The sequence below is a fragment of the Bos indicus genome, chromosome 4 (genome assembly GCF_029378745.1).
Source record: "Bos indicus isolate NIAB-ARS_2022 breed Sahiwal x Tharparkar chromosome 4, NIAB-ARS_B.indTharparkar_mat_pri_1.0, whole genome shotgun sequence".
Classification (NCBI taxonomy): domain Eukaryota; kingdom Metazoa; phylum Chordata; class Mammalia; order Artiodactyla; family Bovidae; genus Bos; species Bos indicus.
Window position 1 is genome coordinate 71,464,922 of NC_091763.1, and position 17,307 is coordinate 71,482,228.

At 46.3% G+C, this 17,307-nt stretch overlaps 1 protein-coding gene across 1 annotated transcript in view; it reads left to right on the plus strand.

Moving 5' to 3' along the window:
- The window catches only part of GSDME (gasdermin E), a 75,679-nt gene that overhangs the window by 48,204 nt on the left and 10,168 nt on the right, over positions 1-17,307 (plus strand). Inside the window, exons 4-8 of the mRNA XM_019968869.2 lie at positions 2,151-2,322; positions 4,107-4,227; positions 10,515-10,679; positions 13,454-13,581; positions 14,472-14,667. Of these exons, the coding sequence (XP_019824428.2) occupies positions 2,151-2,322; positions 4,107-4,227; positions 10,515-10,679; positions 13,454-13,581; positions 14,472-14,667 (782 nt within the window). The remainder of the gene's footprint in view (positions 1-2,150; positions 2,323-4,106; positions 4,228-10,514; positions 10,680-13,453; positions 13,582-14,471; positions 14,668-17,307) is intronic.

Sequence of the window (17,307 nt, forward strand, 5' to 3'; positions counted from 1 at the left end):
CACTAGCTATCTGTTTACACGTGGCAGTCATATAAGTCAATCTCATTCTCCCAATTCAACCCACCCCCAGCCCATGCTCTTTTCTTTGTATCTCTATTCCTGCCCTGCAGATAGGTTCATTTGTACTGTTTTATAGATTCCCTGTCCATGGGATTTTCCAGGCAAGAATACTGGAGTGGGTTGCCATTTTCTTCTCCAGGGGATCTTCCTGACTCAGGGATCGAGCCCAGGTCTCCTGCATTTGGAGGCAGATTCTTTACCATCTGAGCCACCAGGGAAGCCCCTAGATTCCACATATATACATTAATATATGATAGTTGTTTTTTTCTTTCTGACTTACCTCACTCTGTATGACAGACTCTGGGCCCATCCACGTCTCTATAAATGACCCAATTCTGTTCTTTTATATGGCTGAGTAATATTCCATTGTATATATGTGCCACATTTTTATCCATTCATCTGTCAATGGACATGTCTTTACTTTTTTAAATTGTGATAAAATATAACATAAATTTTATCATTTTAACCATTTTTAGGTGCATAGTTCAGTGGTTTAAGTACCTTCACACTGTCATGCAGTCATCACCACTATCCATTTCTAGAACTTTCTCATCACCCTACATAAAAACTCTGTAGCCATCAAACAAGAACCCCCGTCCCCCATTCTCTCTTCCCCAGCCCCTGGTAACCTTAAATCTACTTTCTGTGGCTGAGAATTTGCCTGATCTAAATATTTCATATGTGTAAAATTATCCAGTATTTCTCCTTTTGTACCTGGCTTCTTTCATTCAGCATAATGTCTTCAAGGTTCGTTCGTGTTGTAGCACGTCAGCTTCGTTCCTTTCTGTGGTTGAATAATGTCCCATTGTATGCATGGACCACATTGGTGTATCCGTTCATCTGTTGATGGATATGGGTTGTTTCCAGCCCAGGCAGCCTTTTTCATGGAGACAGGATCTTTCCAGCTGCTTGCCTCCATTCTGGGGATGCTTTCTGAAGCCTGGAGAAGCTGCATCTGCCTGGGGGGTGGGACGACAGCCACTGCCTGGATTGGCGATGGGGCCAAGCTTTTGAAGGTAACTCACCTTGGACTGTTTAAAAAGCATAGGGTGAACACTGTAATTGTTCTTGTGCTGCCACTAACTCCAATCTGGTTTTTTTCCTGTCCACCCATAGACTCATAGCATTGAACAGGACTTCCAGAGTGGGCATTACATCATTTGCTTCTAATCAGCACATTATCTTCTGTAGATGGGAATTGACCTTGTTCTTGAAATTCCCCGGAGTAGCCACCTGGGAGCCCCAGGTCTCTGCTGGGAAACCTGGGCAGGCCACACCTTACTGGGCTCAGTTCTCCATCTGTAAAGTGATGTAAAATCCCTTCTGCATGCATGTGCAGTCTCTTCAGTTGTGTCTGACTCTTGTGACCTCATGGACTGTGGCCCACTAGGCTCCTGGAGAATCCATGGGATTCTCCAGGCAAGAATACTGGAGTGGGTTACCATTTACTCCTCCAGGGGATCTTCCTGACCCAGGGATCAAACCCACGTCTCCTCTGCCCTGTGCATTGGCAGGCAGATTCTTTACTACTGAACTAACTGAGAAGCCCTTCTAAAATCCCTTCTAAGAGATTACATATCCTTCCTGGACAGACAGATGAAAAAATACTTTTAAAATTAAAATCCAAGTTTCCCCTTGCTATTCCTTCCTCAAGCCTGTCCCCGTCTCTTCTGTGGGAAGCACTGGTCAGCATCCCCCACCTCAGTCACCCTGTGTTTATTGCCCTTGCCTGGGATGGTCCCTTGGCCTCTGGTTAAATGACAGAGTGGAGTTCCCAGGGTGTGAGCAGATGGATTGCAGCTCCTGTACCTGTTGGGTGTCTTTCTTTTTCTGTGACAGTCAGCATGGCTGTTTGACAGGAACCCCCGTCCCTGTGGTGCCAGCCTTTCTCTGGAGGCCTGGCAGCTCTGAGGTGGCCTCAGGAGACTTTGGTTTCTGCCTCTCTGGATGAGCTGGCCCCCTCTAAGCACCAGGAAATAACGGATGCTGGCTGTCACCTGTTTGCTCCTCACCCGCCAGCTGTGCAAGAAGTGATAGTTCACGCTGCATCCACCTCCCCAAGGCCACTCACGGGCCTTTTCTTTTTTCAGAACAATCAACCTGAAGAACCCGGTACTGCAGCAGGTGCTGGAGAGAAAGAACGCGGTCCTGTGTGTCCTGACGCAGAAGATCGTGACGACGCAGAAGTGCGTGATATCTGAGCATGTCCAGATCGAGGAGACGTGTGGTGGCATGGTGGGGATCCAGACCAGGACTGTGCAGGTGCGCGCCTGGCCCAGGGGGGCGCCGGGCCCTCTGGGAGTGGGGTCTCCATTCATCAGGACTCTTGTAGGAGTTCACAGAAATCCAACTCAAATTGGTTTAAACAAGAAAGAACTGATTGGCTCCTGTAACTGAAACATTTGGAGTGATCTAGGAGACTTCCCTGGTGGCTCAGATGGTGAAGCATCTGCCTACAATGTGGGAGACCTGGGTTTGATCCCTGGGTCAGGAAGATCCCCTGGAGAAGGAAATAGCAACCCACTCCAGTACTCTTGCCTGGAAAATCCCATGGACGGAGGAGCCTGGTAGGCTGCAGTCCATGGGGTTGCAGAGTCGGACATGACTGAGCGACTTGTCTTCACTACTTTATTCAGTCACTGCTGGATCCAGGACTTGAGAAGCTGGTGAGCTGCCTTCTCTGAAGGTGGATTGCCTCTCATATAAGCTCGTGGGGTGGCAGCTCCTGGCTTTCATCCCACCCCATCCCTAGTGGAAGGAGTGCTTCCGGGCAGGCAGGCACTGGACCATCTTGGGCTGTGCCCATTCCTGAAGCAAACCCAAGGCCAGGGCAATGGGATGCTTAGATTGGCATACCGGGGTGAATCAGGTGCATTCCCCCTTCAAAAAATGGATCAAATGAACACTGGCCAGGCCAATGCACAGATAACTCCTAGAGCCCCTAAGAATCAAAGGTCTCAGAAATGACGATTTCGAGATTAGCTGCCTTAAATCCCCGGTGGATTGAGTTAGGAAAGGTAAAGATCAGCACATGTGTCTTTAATATACATAAACAGATGTTTCTGGATTAAGTTACAGTCCTACCAAGCTGATCCCTGAGCTTCAGTGGAACTGAACAGGAGGCTCTAACCCCAAACTGCCTCCCCTCCATAGTGCCTAATATTCTGGTCTTAGAAGTTTACTTCTTGGGGTAACTTTCAAATTATACCAGAGGACCCAGTAATGTAATATTTAGAAGGAGGTGGAGATTCAGATCTGGAGCTGGACTCTCCCTGGGCTAGGCAGGCTGGACAGAGTGATGAGGTCTGATGGGAGCTGGCTTTAGCTGGCCCTGCCAGTATTTCTGTCCACAGTGAACCCCACCAAAGGCTTGGAGCCTGCTGGGGTGTCTGGAGGTTGGTAGTTATCACACTCTGACCAGGATCAAGTCGCTATAAAGGCCTCTGATCTCCAGCATCTGAGCCACTTCTCATCCTCCCCAGGCCATAGTGGGCAAGAGTCAGATTTGTGACGGGGTCTGGAGAGAGCTTTGCTGCTGACTCGGCATTTCCTGGCCATCCTTCTCTCCTTGTGCCCCTTCCTTCCAGCCTCTCCCCAGTTTTATCTGATGGCACAGTGTGTCACATACCTGGTCTGGGAGGATGTGCTCAGGGGATCTTGCTCTCAGCTAGGTTCTCCTAGTCAGACTCTTACCATTGATGATTTTCTTAGGATTTCAAAGTTGTTTCCATAATCTTCCATGAGGGAAATGGGAAGTTGACTTATCTTCTTTACTCAGCATCATAGACCTAACTTTACTATCTCCTAAACTCTGGATTCTTGCCTTTGTGCTACAGGTTGGCCACTGACTTTAGAATATGTGTAGGACATCATGAGGCCGACAAGGATTAAATCCTGACCCCTGCTGGCTGGTTCTCCTTTCCCCCCAGTTCTGTGGGCAGTTTCCCGGCACTTCTTGGGCACAGGGCCGAGGCTGGTTACATGGGAGGCAGGAGAAGCCTAGGGGAGCCTGAGCGCACAGGTGGGAGCATGCACCCTTCCTGCAGGTGTCAGCGATGGAGGATGGGAACATCATCAAGGACAGCAACGTGGTGCTGGAGATCCCAGCTCCCACCACCATTGCCTATGGTGTCATCGAGCTGTACGTGAGGGCAGACGGCCAGTTCGGTGAGTGTGCCTCAGCTCGGGGCTCTGGAGGTGGGTTGAGTCATTGAGGAGGGACACCCCATTTTACCCTGAGGCTCATCTTGTAGAGGATTCCCTGCTGCTCTGGGGATGAGAGGAAAGAGGTATCAGAAGAGTTGGGGGATGTCCCACGGCAAGTGAGATGGCCGGCCGTGGTCCGAGGGTGTTGGTGCAGATGTCCGCATGGGGCGTGTGTTTCACATACAGGGCACAGCCCGAGTGCCATGGGGTCCTGTGAGGTCTCAGGCAGCTAGCTGAAGCCTGCTGAGCTTCGGCTTCCTGTGTCTGGGAGAGGAAAGACATTCCCCACAGGGCTGCCGTGGAGAGCAAGTTAGATGAGGCGTGTGAAGTGCCTGGAACACTGGTGGCTTATTAAGTACTCACCTTGGCTATTATAATACTGTCATCATCCTAATTATCTTACCTCCCTTCCCCCAGCATGAAGCCCAAAAAGCTGCATTTGACCTTTCTGTCTGATCACCAGTGTGTTCAAAGCTGGAAGTTCACTGCGTCACTTGAAGAAAATAAGGCTTTAGTAGCTGGTGTGACTGATGCTCTTAGGTGCTCAGGGCTCTTCCCTTAACACTCTTTCCAAGAGGTTGTGGGAGGCCAAGAAAACTGACTGCTTCTTGAGGACAGAAATGAATATATGTAACATCATAAATAATTAACTTTTTAAGGTATGGTCATATTATTGTGGCTTTGTTTACGAAGAGTCGTCTTAGTTTTTAGAGATTTACAGTGCCCTCCTCACAGGTGAAAAGAAACTGTGTGGTTTGCTTCAGACATGGTGGTGGGGAGCGTGGTGTGAGTGTGAGGGTGGAGACGAGGGAGGCGGCCACAGCTGCTCAGTGTCTGTGCGGAGGCTCGCTGCACGACTCTCGCCGTCCTTGTGCACTTTCAGTTTTCCATGGTGATAGCGCTGTAAGGGTGTGCTCGGATGGGCCACGCACACCCACGGCTGCCTCCTGCCCTCCTGGGTTGTTTTCTATCAGGTGGGGGACCAGGCCAGGGATGAGGGGTTCTTCTGGGACTCAGGCTTCTGCCCTCACTCGGCCACTTGCGGAATCATGGTTCAGCTTCCATGGGCTCTCAGATCGCTGACTGTCCTGATGGGACGGTAGACAAGTGGACACATGAGGGGCATGGGGCACTGTCACTGAGCCTCCCTCTTTCTTTCACACATGGAGCATTCTGTGTTTCAGGGAGGTGACGAAAAGTGAAGCTGCCAGTTGTAGGAAGCTGGTCCAGGCGTTGGTCAGGGATGCACAGGATACCAGGAATACCAAGAATTGTGATCAACATCCTTTAGGTCCATGGTTCCAAAATTGTGTCATTCCAGACGTGATTATTATTCTGTTCTTTCTTTTTGAAAGACTCTGTCCACTGAACACACTGCCTCATTAGATTAAGTTCTCCCTTCGACTTTTGTTATAGGGCTTCCCTTATAGCTCAGTTGGAGAAGGCAATGGCACCCCACTCTAGTACTCTTGCCTGGAAAATCCATGGACAGAGGAGCCTGGTAGGCCGCAGTCCATGGGGTTGCTAAGAGTCGGACACGACTGAGCGACTTCCCTTTCACTTTTCACTTTCATGCATTGGAGAAGGAAATGGCAACCCACTCCAGTGTTCTTGCCTGGAGAATCCCAGGGACGGGGGAGCCTGGTGGGCTGCCATCTATGGGGTCGCACAGAGTCAGACATGACTGAAGTGACTTAGCAGCAGCAGCAGCAGCAACAGCAGCATAGCTCAGTTGGTAAAGAATCCGCCTGCAATGCAGGAGACCCTGGTTCGATCCCTGGGTTGGGAATATCCCCTGGAGAAGAGAAAGGCTACCCACTCTAGTATTCTGGCCTGGAGAATTCCATGGACTCTATAGTCCACGGGGTCGCAGAGTTGGACAGGACTGAGCGACTTTCACTTTCACTTTTCGGCTTTTGTTACCAGCGTGTGATATGCTGTGTCACCACAGGGGCCCACAGGGGCTTGTGTGACTCCAGCCCTGGCCGCTGAGGCCTTGGTTGTCCCGTGCAGATGGACTGGTGGTGGGGGTGTCACTTTTGTCAGGCCTTTTGGAAACTTGGCCTTCAAGGAGGATATGCCCATGAGGGTTCTGAGAACCCTTTGGTTTGGGGACCAACGGGAGCCCCTCCCTGTTTCCCTGAGGAGGTGTCCGCGCTGTTGGTGGCCGCCCAACAGAGGGGTTTGGAAAGACAGTTTGCCTGGGGAAGCTCTCCTGTTTGGATTTCCATTTCAAGCCTTTCATTTTGGCTTGCTTCCTCTGTCTTGAAAATAAACTCCTCTTTGTGCTGCTGAGCAGAGGTGCCCTGGGGAGTTCTTGGGTTCCTTAGGCTCACTTCTCATACCCCGGCCTTCTCCCGCCACCTGCCCTGCCTATGCAGTGTGTTGGTCAGGCTCTTGTTCTGTGCAACTCACTGATTTTTAAGCCGGTTCTGCTGCTTTTTCCCATCTGTGTTTTTTGTTGCTCTTCCTGCACAACATTCTAATCTGGTTTCATAAACACCCCTGCAGGCGCTGGTCTGACTAAGAGGCTGTCTGATCTCTCCTCCTACCTTCAGGGTGTGAGTACATTTGACAACCGTCCTGTCTTTTGAAACTTTGCCAGGAGGTTACTTCCTCTGTGTCCCTTGGGGGAGATATCAGTGAGCCTGTCTTTGCCAAGGGGTTCCTTCAGCCATGACCCCTCTCTTTGCCAACAGCTCCCCTCTTATGTGGACGTTCAGAAATATCATGTTCTCGTCTTGAATTTTAGTCCTTGCTTTGTAGAATTAAGCGTTTACCAATGTCCTTTCAGCACAAACTATTTTTTTTTTTAAACTTATCTTGTATTAGGGTATAGCCAGTTAACAATGTTGTGATAGTCTCAGGTGGACAGCAAAGGGACACAGACATACATGTGTATGTATCCATTCTCCCCCAAACTTTCTTCCCACCCAGCCTGCCACATAATATTGAGCAAAGTTCTCTGTGCTATATAGTAGGTCCTTGTTGGTTATGCATTTTAAATATAGCAGTGTCAGCATGAACTTACCGGGCACCTGTGGACGAGAACCTGTGCATTCCACCCTCCTGGGTCTGTGCACTTCTCTGCAGGTCCAGAGGCTGGTAGCAACATCCCCCGCCCTGTTCCCATCATAGGCCTTTAACTGGCTCCTCCGCTTCGAATCTTCCCCATTTTAGCAGTGTAGCTAATGTGATTATTTAAAAATGCATGTCTGGTCATTTCACTCACCTGCTTGAATGCCCTTCTGAGGCTCCCTTTGTCCTCAGATAAAGTCTGCACTCCTAGGCACGTTGTGTCCAGCCTTCCTGCTCATCTCTGGCACCTCCAAAGTTAACCCACCATCTGGGAACTCTCCACTCTTGCTTGCTGTGAGCCTTTGTTTGGAGAGTGCTCCCTTCTTCTTGGCCCAGCTAATTCCTACCAGGCTTCAGGGGGCTACTTAGTCACTGCTTCATATAAGAAGTTCTTTCTTCATCCACTGGTTCTTTCTCTGCACCTGCCAGTCTGGCTTCAGTGACCCCCCTCCACCTTTTCCACTTGTATCTTAGTCATTGTCAAAGCCTAGGTTGTAGCCCTTTTGCATCTCTGGCTCCGTGCAACATGTCTGATGCTGCAGAGTGAAGGAGTTGGTACTGCCCGCAGAGGAGCTGTGCATGTGTACAGGAAGAGCACTGCTGAGGCTGTGGACTCACAAAATACAGTTGGCCCCACAGGGCTCTGGGCAGCATTTGAGGCTGTGTTAATGGTCGTGGTCCTTGTTCTTCGGGAGCATGACCTGGGGGTTCACACTTACCCACCTTGGTGCCTGGTGTAGCGGGTGGAGTCAGCCGGGGCATCCTGGATGCCCAGGAGTGTGGGTAGGTTGAGTGAGTAAGTGAAAGCTTGTTTCATTTGTCTTTTGACAACTGTCCTGTCTTATGGATGTTATTAGTGCCCACACCAATTCAAAATGTGTTAATACCCGCACCTTCCACATGTTATGCAAGTACTAGCTCAGCCACATCCTCATTCCATAGCCTGTACACAGATTATTAAATAGAAGCATAGAAAGAAGGCGCATTCTTTTTTAAAAAATGTTTTATTGAAGTGCAGTTGGTTTACAATGTGGTGGTAGTTTCAGGTGCCTTCTAACAAGCAGATTCCTGCCCCCATCCATGATCTACTGACACCTACTCTCCCTGAGAATATGATTTTTTTAAAAACATTTCTCCCTCTGTGTTTATGTGTATATGTATTCATTTTAAATTTTTATTGGAGTGTAGTTGATTTACCATGTTAAGTTTCAGGTATACCACAAAGTGATTCAATTATACATAAATCCATTCTTTTTTTAGATTCTTTTCCCGTATGTGTCATTACAGAGTATTGAGTGGAGTTCCCTGTGCTATATAGTAGGTTCTTATTAGTTACCTGTTTTATATATAGTAATTACTATATGTTAATCCCAACCTTCTGGTTTATCCCCTCCCACTGTTTTCTTCCTTGTTAACCATAAAATTGTTTTCTCTATCCGTAGCTCTATTTATGTTTTGTAAATAAGTTCATTTGTACCATTTTAACAGATTTTACATATAAGCAGTTACCATATATGTCCTTTCTCTGTCTGACTTCACTCAGTATGACAATCTCTAGGTCCATTCATGCTGCTGCAAATGGCATTATTTTATTTTTAATGCCTGAGAAGCACTCCGTTGTACATATGTACCACATCTTTTTCTGTTCCTGTGGATGGACATTTAGGTTGCTTCCATGTCTTGACTATTGTAAATAGTGTGAGCGTGCCTATATCTGTTTGAATTATGGATTTCTCCTGCTATGTTCCCAGGAGTGGGGACTGCTGGATCATATGGTAGTTTTATTTTTATTTTTTAAGGAACCTCTATAGTGGTTGTACCAATTTACATTCCCACCAACAGTGTAGAGGGTTCCCTTTTCTCCACACACTCCTCTGCATTTATTATTTGTAGATTTTTTGATGATGACTATTCGGACCAGTGTGAGGTGATATCTCATTATAGTTTTGATTTGCATCTCTAATAATCAGTGATGGTGAACATCTTTTATGTGCCTTCTGGCCATCTGTATGTCTTCTTTGGATAAATGTCTATTTAGATCTCCTGCCTATTTTTTGATTGTGTCATTCTGTTTTTGTTATTACTGAGCTGCGTTGAGCTGTCTGTGTTTTGGAGATTCTTTGTTGACGACTTCATTTGCAAATATTTTCTCCCATCCTGAGGGTTGTCTTTTCATTTTGTTTATGATTTTCTTCGTGCAAAAGCTTTTAAGATTAATTGGGTCTCATTTGTTGTTTTTATTTTCATTACTCTAAGAGGTGGGTCAGAAGGAGAATCCTCATTAAGTTCACACACTGTTTTTGCTTAGCAAGAACACACCGTTACATTTTTACCTACAACTTAGTTACCCTAGTTGGGCTCTCAAATGTGAAAGTATTTAAGGAGCATTTCTTTTTATTATTTTAAAAAACTTTTTATTTTGGGAAGTTACACACATGTTCAGAAGTACAGATAATAATATACTGAACCCTATGTACCTACCATCCAGCTTCATTAACTTGGACAATTCATGTTTCATCTATAAGTTCCCCACCTTCCTCCATCCCTACTCAAATTGTTTTGAAGCAAATCATAGGCATTATATATTTTTGTTTATAAATATGGAAACATCCCTAAAAGATAAGGCTTTTAAAAAGACTTATTTTCCTTCCTATGGATTCATGTAGAATATATTCTTTTGTGTCTGGATTTTCCCACTCTATATGTTTCATTCATATAATTGCAGTAAAAACTTTACTACTTGTTAATGAAGAAAAATTGACTCTCCAAGAGCCATGTAACCACTTGTGCACCTAAATATATTGTCAATAATTCTGTAATATCAGTTCAGTCAGATCAGATTTATCAATCAAATTCAAATTTCCTCACTTATATATCGTGGGTTGTTTGTTGGGAGTTGGTTTGTTCCACTCAGGCTAAGGAAATACTTCTGATGATTGGAAGATTGCTTCCTGCCTGTTCAGAGAGCCTTATGTTAGGAACGACCATTTCTCTGGCATTTGTAGGAAGTGGCTGAACTTTGGTCAAACAGCTTTACGTGTGCGAAGTGGATTTATGGGGAAGAGGGTGGATGTGCCTCCCTGCCCTCTTGACTTAGGTAAAGCTGGGACTGGGATGTGCCAGTGAGGCTGACCCTTCTGCCTGGCTTGTCCTTTTCTCCTCCATTACAGAATTCTGCCTCCTACAAGGGAAGCATGGTGGCTTTGAGCAGGAAAGGAGAAGCAACTCTGTCTTGCTGGACCCCCTGCCCTTCCGAGAGTTTGTGTTCTGGGACATGCCAGATGCCGGACAAGGGCTGCCTGCCCAGGATAAGCCACTGAGTGTTTTAAAACAAGGTACTGTCACAGGATGGGGCATGGTGAGCTGACGGGCAGTTGACTGCTCTGCCCCCAGGAAGTGGTGTGCCCTTCAGGAGGGCTGATTCCCCAGAGATTCATGGAAAACATCTGAGAACAGAGAAGATGGTGCCTGAGTCAGTTCTGGTTCTCAGCAGGACCCACCTTGATCAGATCTTAGGGAACCTCTGGTCTTGGATGGTCTGTTTTAAGGAAGTGGTGGGAGGCTGAGGAGGGCAGGAGTCGGGGCCTGGCATTTTCTTTCATTTGAACCATGGCAGTCTTGCTGACTACCAAGAAGAACTAGTCAGCAGTGAGGAGAGAGAACCCAAGTTTTGCATCTGTTTCATTTATTCCAGGCTTCATTGCCAAGATAAGCAATGCTTTGTCAGCACTGCAAAATAAAATGCTCTCTTGGAGGCCTATATCCACGTGGCATGAAGCCGTATGGTGCCCAGGCATCCAGCGACGAGGAAGGCAGGACGTGTGATGTGCCTGCAGCAGTTCCTTTTGCTCTCCACAGCACTTTGTGTTTTAAAAAGTTTTTGTGGGGGAGTAGGTTGGGAATTAGTAGGAGTACAGTATATGGTAGAAAAGGAGATTGGCAAGGAAAAAGAAAAATGAATAATTTTTCACTTCCACTTTACTAAAGAATGATAGGAGCAGCTCAGAATTTCTGGCTTGGAGGGTAAGAAGCCCCCATCAATGGGGCTTCAGCGAGTCCCAAACCAGAGGATAGATGCTTTTGTTTCTGTAGCAAAAATGTCAGTGTTGACAGAATTGGCAGTGAAGGCCCACTCTGAAGGCTTTCCTATCTAACGCCAGGGCTGCAGGCCTCCTCCTGATGTTTGGGTGTGATTTTCAGCTGCCACTTAAGATTAGAACCACTGCAGCCTTAACTGCATGCACTACAGGGAAGTGACAAGACAGGATGAGCTTTCTTATAATTTCCTTTCCCATTAGTCTACCCTGCAAGCTGGCCATTCTAGTCAGCCGGGGGTGGAGTAGGGAGGCTGGGTGGTTTAGGCGGGAGTAGGGTGGGGGCCTGCTTCTGTGCCCTTAAACTCTAGAGCAGCCAGGACAGCCTTTCTATCCAGGCTGGGGGTGGTGAGGACTAAATTGGGTTTATAGGGCAGTTTTTTAGTATAACTGTTGTTGGAATTTGACATCAGCAGAGGTGGTGCATTTATGTATTGCTATCCATCCCTGTATATGGAAGCTTTGGGTTATCAAATCTTGTTTTCAAATTCCCACTGGGCTTAAATTACTAGAAGCTTCTGACTGTCTTAAAAAAGGAAGATTTTAATGGGAGAGTCTCAGGCATCCTGAAGAGGGTGTTGAATGATCCAGCTGGGGTTCTAACCCATTCTCCAGGACAGGTAAAAAAGAATGGGGAAATTGGCTATCTTGTGTTTGCCTAATGAAAATTATGCTAGCCCCTTGAAGAGCAGAGTACATCATGAGAAACGCTGGGCTTGAAGAATCACAAGCTGGAATCAAGATTGCCAGAAGAAATATCAATAACCTCAGATATGCAGATAACACCACCCTTATGGCAGAAAGTGAAGAAGAACTAAACAGTCTCTTTATGAAAGTAAAAAAGGAGAGTGAAAAAGTTGGCTTAAAGCTCAACATTCAGAAAACGAAGATCATGGCATCCGGTCCCATCACTTCATGGCAAACAGATGGGGAAACAGTGGCTGACTTTATTTTTCTGGGCTCCAGAATCACTGCAGATGGTGACTGCAGCCATGAAATTAAAAGATGCTTACTTCTTGGAAAGTTATGACCAACCTAGACAGCATATTAAAAAGCAGAGACATTACTTTGCCAACAAAGGTCCGTCTAGTCAAGGCTATGATTTTTCCAGTGGTCATGTATGGATGTGAGAGTTGGACTGTGAAGAAGGCTGAGCACCGAAGAATTGATGCTTTTGAACTGTGGTGTTGGAGAAGACTCTTGAGAGTCCCTTGGACTGCAAGGAGATCCAACCAGTCCATTCTAAAGGAGATCAGTCCTGGGTGTTCTTTGGAAGGACTGATGTTGAAGGTGAAACTCCAATACTTTGGCCACCTGATGCGAAGAGCTGACTCATTTGAAAAGACTCTGATGCTGGGAAAGATTGAGGGCAGGAGGAGAAGGGACGACAGAGGATGAAATGGTTGGATGGCATCACCGACTCGATGGACATGGGTTTGGGTGGACTCCGGGAGTTGGTGATGGACAGGGAGGCCTGGCGTGCTGCAGTTCATGGGGTTGCAAAGAGTTGCACACGACTGAGTGACTGAACTGAACTGAACAGCATGCATTTCATGTTAAAGGATACAAAATCTGCAGTGTACTGGAAAGATATGAAAAATAATGCATTTTGGAATTTGTGTGGCTCTGAAGCTTTGTAAAAGTCCTAACTGATGTTTAGTAAGTTAGACTTGATAATTTAATAATAATTGCAAATGACTTTTTCAGGAAATTGATTAGACTTAATTACTGTTTAGTGAGTCATCAGGAAAAGGTCTGAGACAAAACTTGGCTTCCCTCTTTTCTGTCTGCCCATCCTCCCTTTCCTTCCCCATTTCTTTCTTCCTTTAATAGTCTGGTTAGTGAAAAACACACAGGGTGGTATTTAACACTCTTTATTTCTGAGTTCCACTATTGACCATGCAGCTGGAAGTGTCTATGAAAGAACAGAGGACAGTTCTCTCTGAAATGCCTGAGTTTCTGTCCCTAGTTCTAGGGTAAGTCATGAGACCTGGTGTGCTCTGCTGTGTTCACAGCCACTCTGCTCTTAGAGAGGAATTTCCATCCCTTCATGGAGTTGCCCGAGCAGCAACAGATAGCCCTGAATGACGTCCTCCAGGCGGTCCTGTTGGATGAAGAATTACTGGTGGTCCTGGAACAAGTGGTAAGACTGGAGACACCTCGAGGCAATGTCTCTGCCTATTTTTCTGGGCTAGGTCTCTCGGGATGAGAGACCTTGAGCTAGGGTAAAATCGTGTTTGAAATTTCTTCACCTCCTTTTAATCCTAAAGCTGTTTTTGTTCTTAGTCGTAGCCCCTTAGTTTTCTAACTGTAGAAGGGTAGCTGAGGTGCAGAGTAGAAGGGTGTATTGGTTTCCTAGTGTTGTGACAAATTACCACAAACTGCAATGTATTCTTTTACAGTTCTGGAGGCCACAAGTCTAAAGTCAAGGTGTCATCAGGGCTTTGCTTCCCACAGACTCTAGGAGAGAATCCGTGTGTGCCTGCTCCAGCTCTGGGGAGCTCCTGGCACCCCTTTGCTTGTGGCCACATCGCTCAAGTCTCTGTCTTCATGTGGCCGTCTCCTTTTCTGTCTCTTAATGGACACACCCCCACCCCTGGATTTAGGGTCCACTCCAATCTAGGTTGATCTTGAGATTTGCCTTAACTACATCTGCAAGAACTTCAAATAGGGTCTTATTGTGAAGCTCTGGGTGGACCTGTATTTGGGGACCACTGGTAAAGAAGCCGCCTGTCAATGTAGGAGACATAAGAGACACGGGTTTGAGCCCTGGGTTGGGAAGATCCCCTGGAGGGGAGGGCATGGCAACCCACTCTAGTATTACTACCTGGAGAATCCCATGAACAGAGGAGCCTGGTGGGCTATAGTCCATAGGGTCGCAAAGAGTGAGACAGGACTGAATTAGCATGTATGAATGCACCAGCTCACGGTGAGGGTTGTATGTCGTGAAGGCAGAGGCTGGGTTGTGTCCGGCTTCACCTCTGGCTTTACTACATCTGTCTCTCTCCCCACCCCCCCAACCTCATCCCGCAGTGTGATGACATAGTCAGCAGCCTGTCACCCTCACTGGTGGCTCTGGGGGAGCTGAAGCCATCACAGAAGCACAACCTCACGACCTTCCTGCGGCTGGTGGGGTGCAGTGTGCAGGGCGAGCGTCTGGGCTCAGAGGATGTGGTTGACAACCAGAAACTCTTCTCTACAGCCTTCTTCTTGGTCAGTGCGCTAGCAGGTATGGATCAAAGGGGAAAAAAGGGAAGAAATGCTGTTGCCTTGAAATTGCTTTGCTTACTGTGTGGGAGATTTGGTTCCCACCTTTTCAAGCAGTGCAGGGAAGATAAGCAGGAGAGTTTACAGCACTGCCATGAAGTCATGGACTTGCTGCTAGCCTCCTCCACTCTCTTGGAGAGGACTTTCTTTCCTCTCCCAGGGAGGGCCGTCTGCAGGCACACCCCCTCACCCACACAGGAAACCACTTCCCCAGACAGCCTGTGATTCACACTTGAAAGCCACTGCTACTCAACATTGCCAGGCATCATTTGGCAACTGCTATCTCCCCGTGTTTCGGTCCTTCTCATCCTCTTGTTCCTCTTTGCAAACTTATGGCCCTATCCTGAGTGCAGCATTGTGGCCATGAGAGCAGGGAGGCTGCAAAGAGCATCCCAAAGCACTAGGATGCTGAGCCCAGCGCCTTCACAACCTCTGCACCCATCCTGGCCATCCAGTTATCAGTGAGCTGTGGAGCCCGCCCTACACTTCCGTACCAACTCCCACCCAGAATGCAGCATGCCAGAGGGTCTGTGGGACCAGAACGAGGTCATCCTGTATGAGGAATTTATTTGTCTGCACCGGGTCTTTGTTGCAACACGCGAGATCTTGAGTTGAGATTTAGTTCCCTGACCAGGGATTGAACCTGGGTCCCCTGCATTGGGAGTTTGGAGTCTGAGCCACTGGACCACCAGGGAAGTCCCAGAAGCTGGACTTTTACTTCTCAGAGAGGCAAGAGCTGACAAACTAGCCCAGTCTTGGTCCCTGCAACTTCTTTTCAAGGTGGACGTTGAGTTCCTGATACATTTCAAGAGTTCCTCCTTAGCACCGCCCTGGAACAAAAGCCCAGGAATCTTCAGTTTTTGAATAACGAGAACAAATGCCTCTTCCAGCTCCGTATGCCAATGAATGTATGCTCCATATCTTATTCCATGTCATGGGTAAATGTTTTGACTGGGACAGGATATAAGACGAGAGCCCTGTGGAACTCCACTAGAGACCTTTCCCCCAATGTTAATCATTATATAAGAGAGTCTAAAAACAGGCATTCTATCAGGAGCTGATCTACAGGCCAGAGTTCTCTAGCTTTTGAGAAGCCTTTCCTTCACAATTTACCTTGACTTTTGTATGTTGGGAGGTTTTTGATTACACTGATTTCAGTCTACCTAGTGGAAATCAGTCTTTTCAGATTTTCTATTTCTTTCTGATTCAGTGCTGGTGAGTGGTATGTGTTTAGTTTATTCATTTCTTCTAGGTTGTCCACAATACTCTTTTATGATCTCTTGTATTTCTGGGGAATCTGTGTAACATCTATACTTTCATTTCTGATTTTATTTGAGGCATCTCTTTTTCTTGGCAAATCTAGCTAAATGTTTTGTTAATTCAGCTTTTCAAAGAACTAGCTATTCATTTCATTGATTAAAAAAAAAATCTATTAGTCTGCTTTTAATTTCCACCCTCATCTTAGTGATGTCCTTCTCCCTACTAACTCTGGGTTTCATTTGTTCCTTTTGAGGTATAAAGTTAGTTTGAGATTTTTCTTGTCTCCTGAGGTACCATTTATTGCTGTGAGCTCTCCTCTTAGAACTGCCTTTGCTACATCACATAAATTTTGATGTGCTGTATTTCCATTTGTCTAAAGGTATTTTTGAGCCATTCTTTCCTTATTGGTTTTCTGTCTGATCTAGCCATTGATGAAAGTGGAGTATTAAAGTCCCCCACTATTATTGTATTGCTGCCCATTTCTCTTTTTAGGCCTATTTGCTTATATATTTAGGTGCTCTTATGTGCGTGCACGCATGAGTGCTCAGTTGTATTTGACTATTTTGCGAGCCCATGGACTGTAGCCCGCCAGGCTCTTCTGTCCATGGGATTCTCCAGGCAAGAATACTGGAGTGGGTTGCCATTTCTCCAGGGGATCTTCCTGACCCAGGAATTTAACCTGCAGCTTCTTTACTGCTGAGCCAAAGGTGATGCTGTGCCGGATGTGTACGTATTCACAGTGTTGTATCCTCTTGTTGGCTTGACCCCTTTATCATTGCGTAGCACTCCTGTCTCTCATTACAGTGTTAAAGTCTGTTTATGATATAAAGATGGCCTATTAACCCCCGTTTTCTTTTGGTTTCGGTTTGCATGGACTATCTTTCCTTCCCTTTTGTTTTCAGTCTGTGTATGTCCTCACATCTGAAACGAGTCTCCCATAGGCAGTATAATTTTTTTTTTTTTTAATGTATCCATTCAGCAACTCTGTACTAAATTCTCCAATCAAAAGACAATTACATTTAAAGTGATTACTGACAGATATGTACTCACTGCCATTTTGTTAATTATTTAGTGACTCTTTGGTAGTTCTTTTGTTCCTTTCTTCTCTTGCTCTCCTCCTCTGTGACTTGATGATTTTCTGTAATGATATGCTTAGATTCCTTTCTCATTTTTTTTTGTGGTTACCATGAGGATTACATGCCAACTTAAATTGTTACCAACATAGTATGTATAACAGTCTAAGTTTAAACACATTCTAAAACTCCACAGTTTACTTTCCTCTCCTGCCATTTTACGGTTTTGATGTCACAAATCATATCTTTTTATCTTGCATATCCCTTAA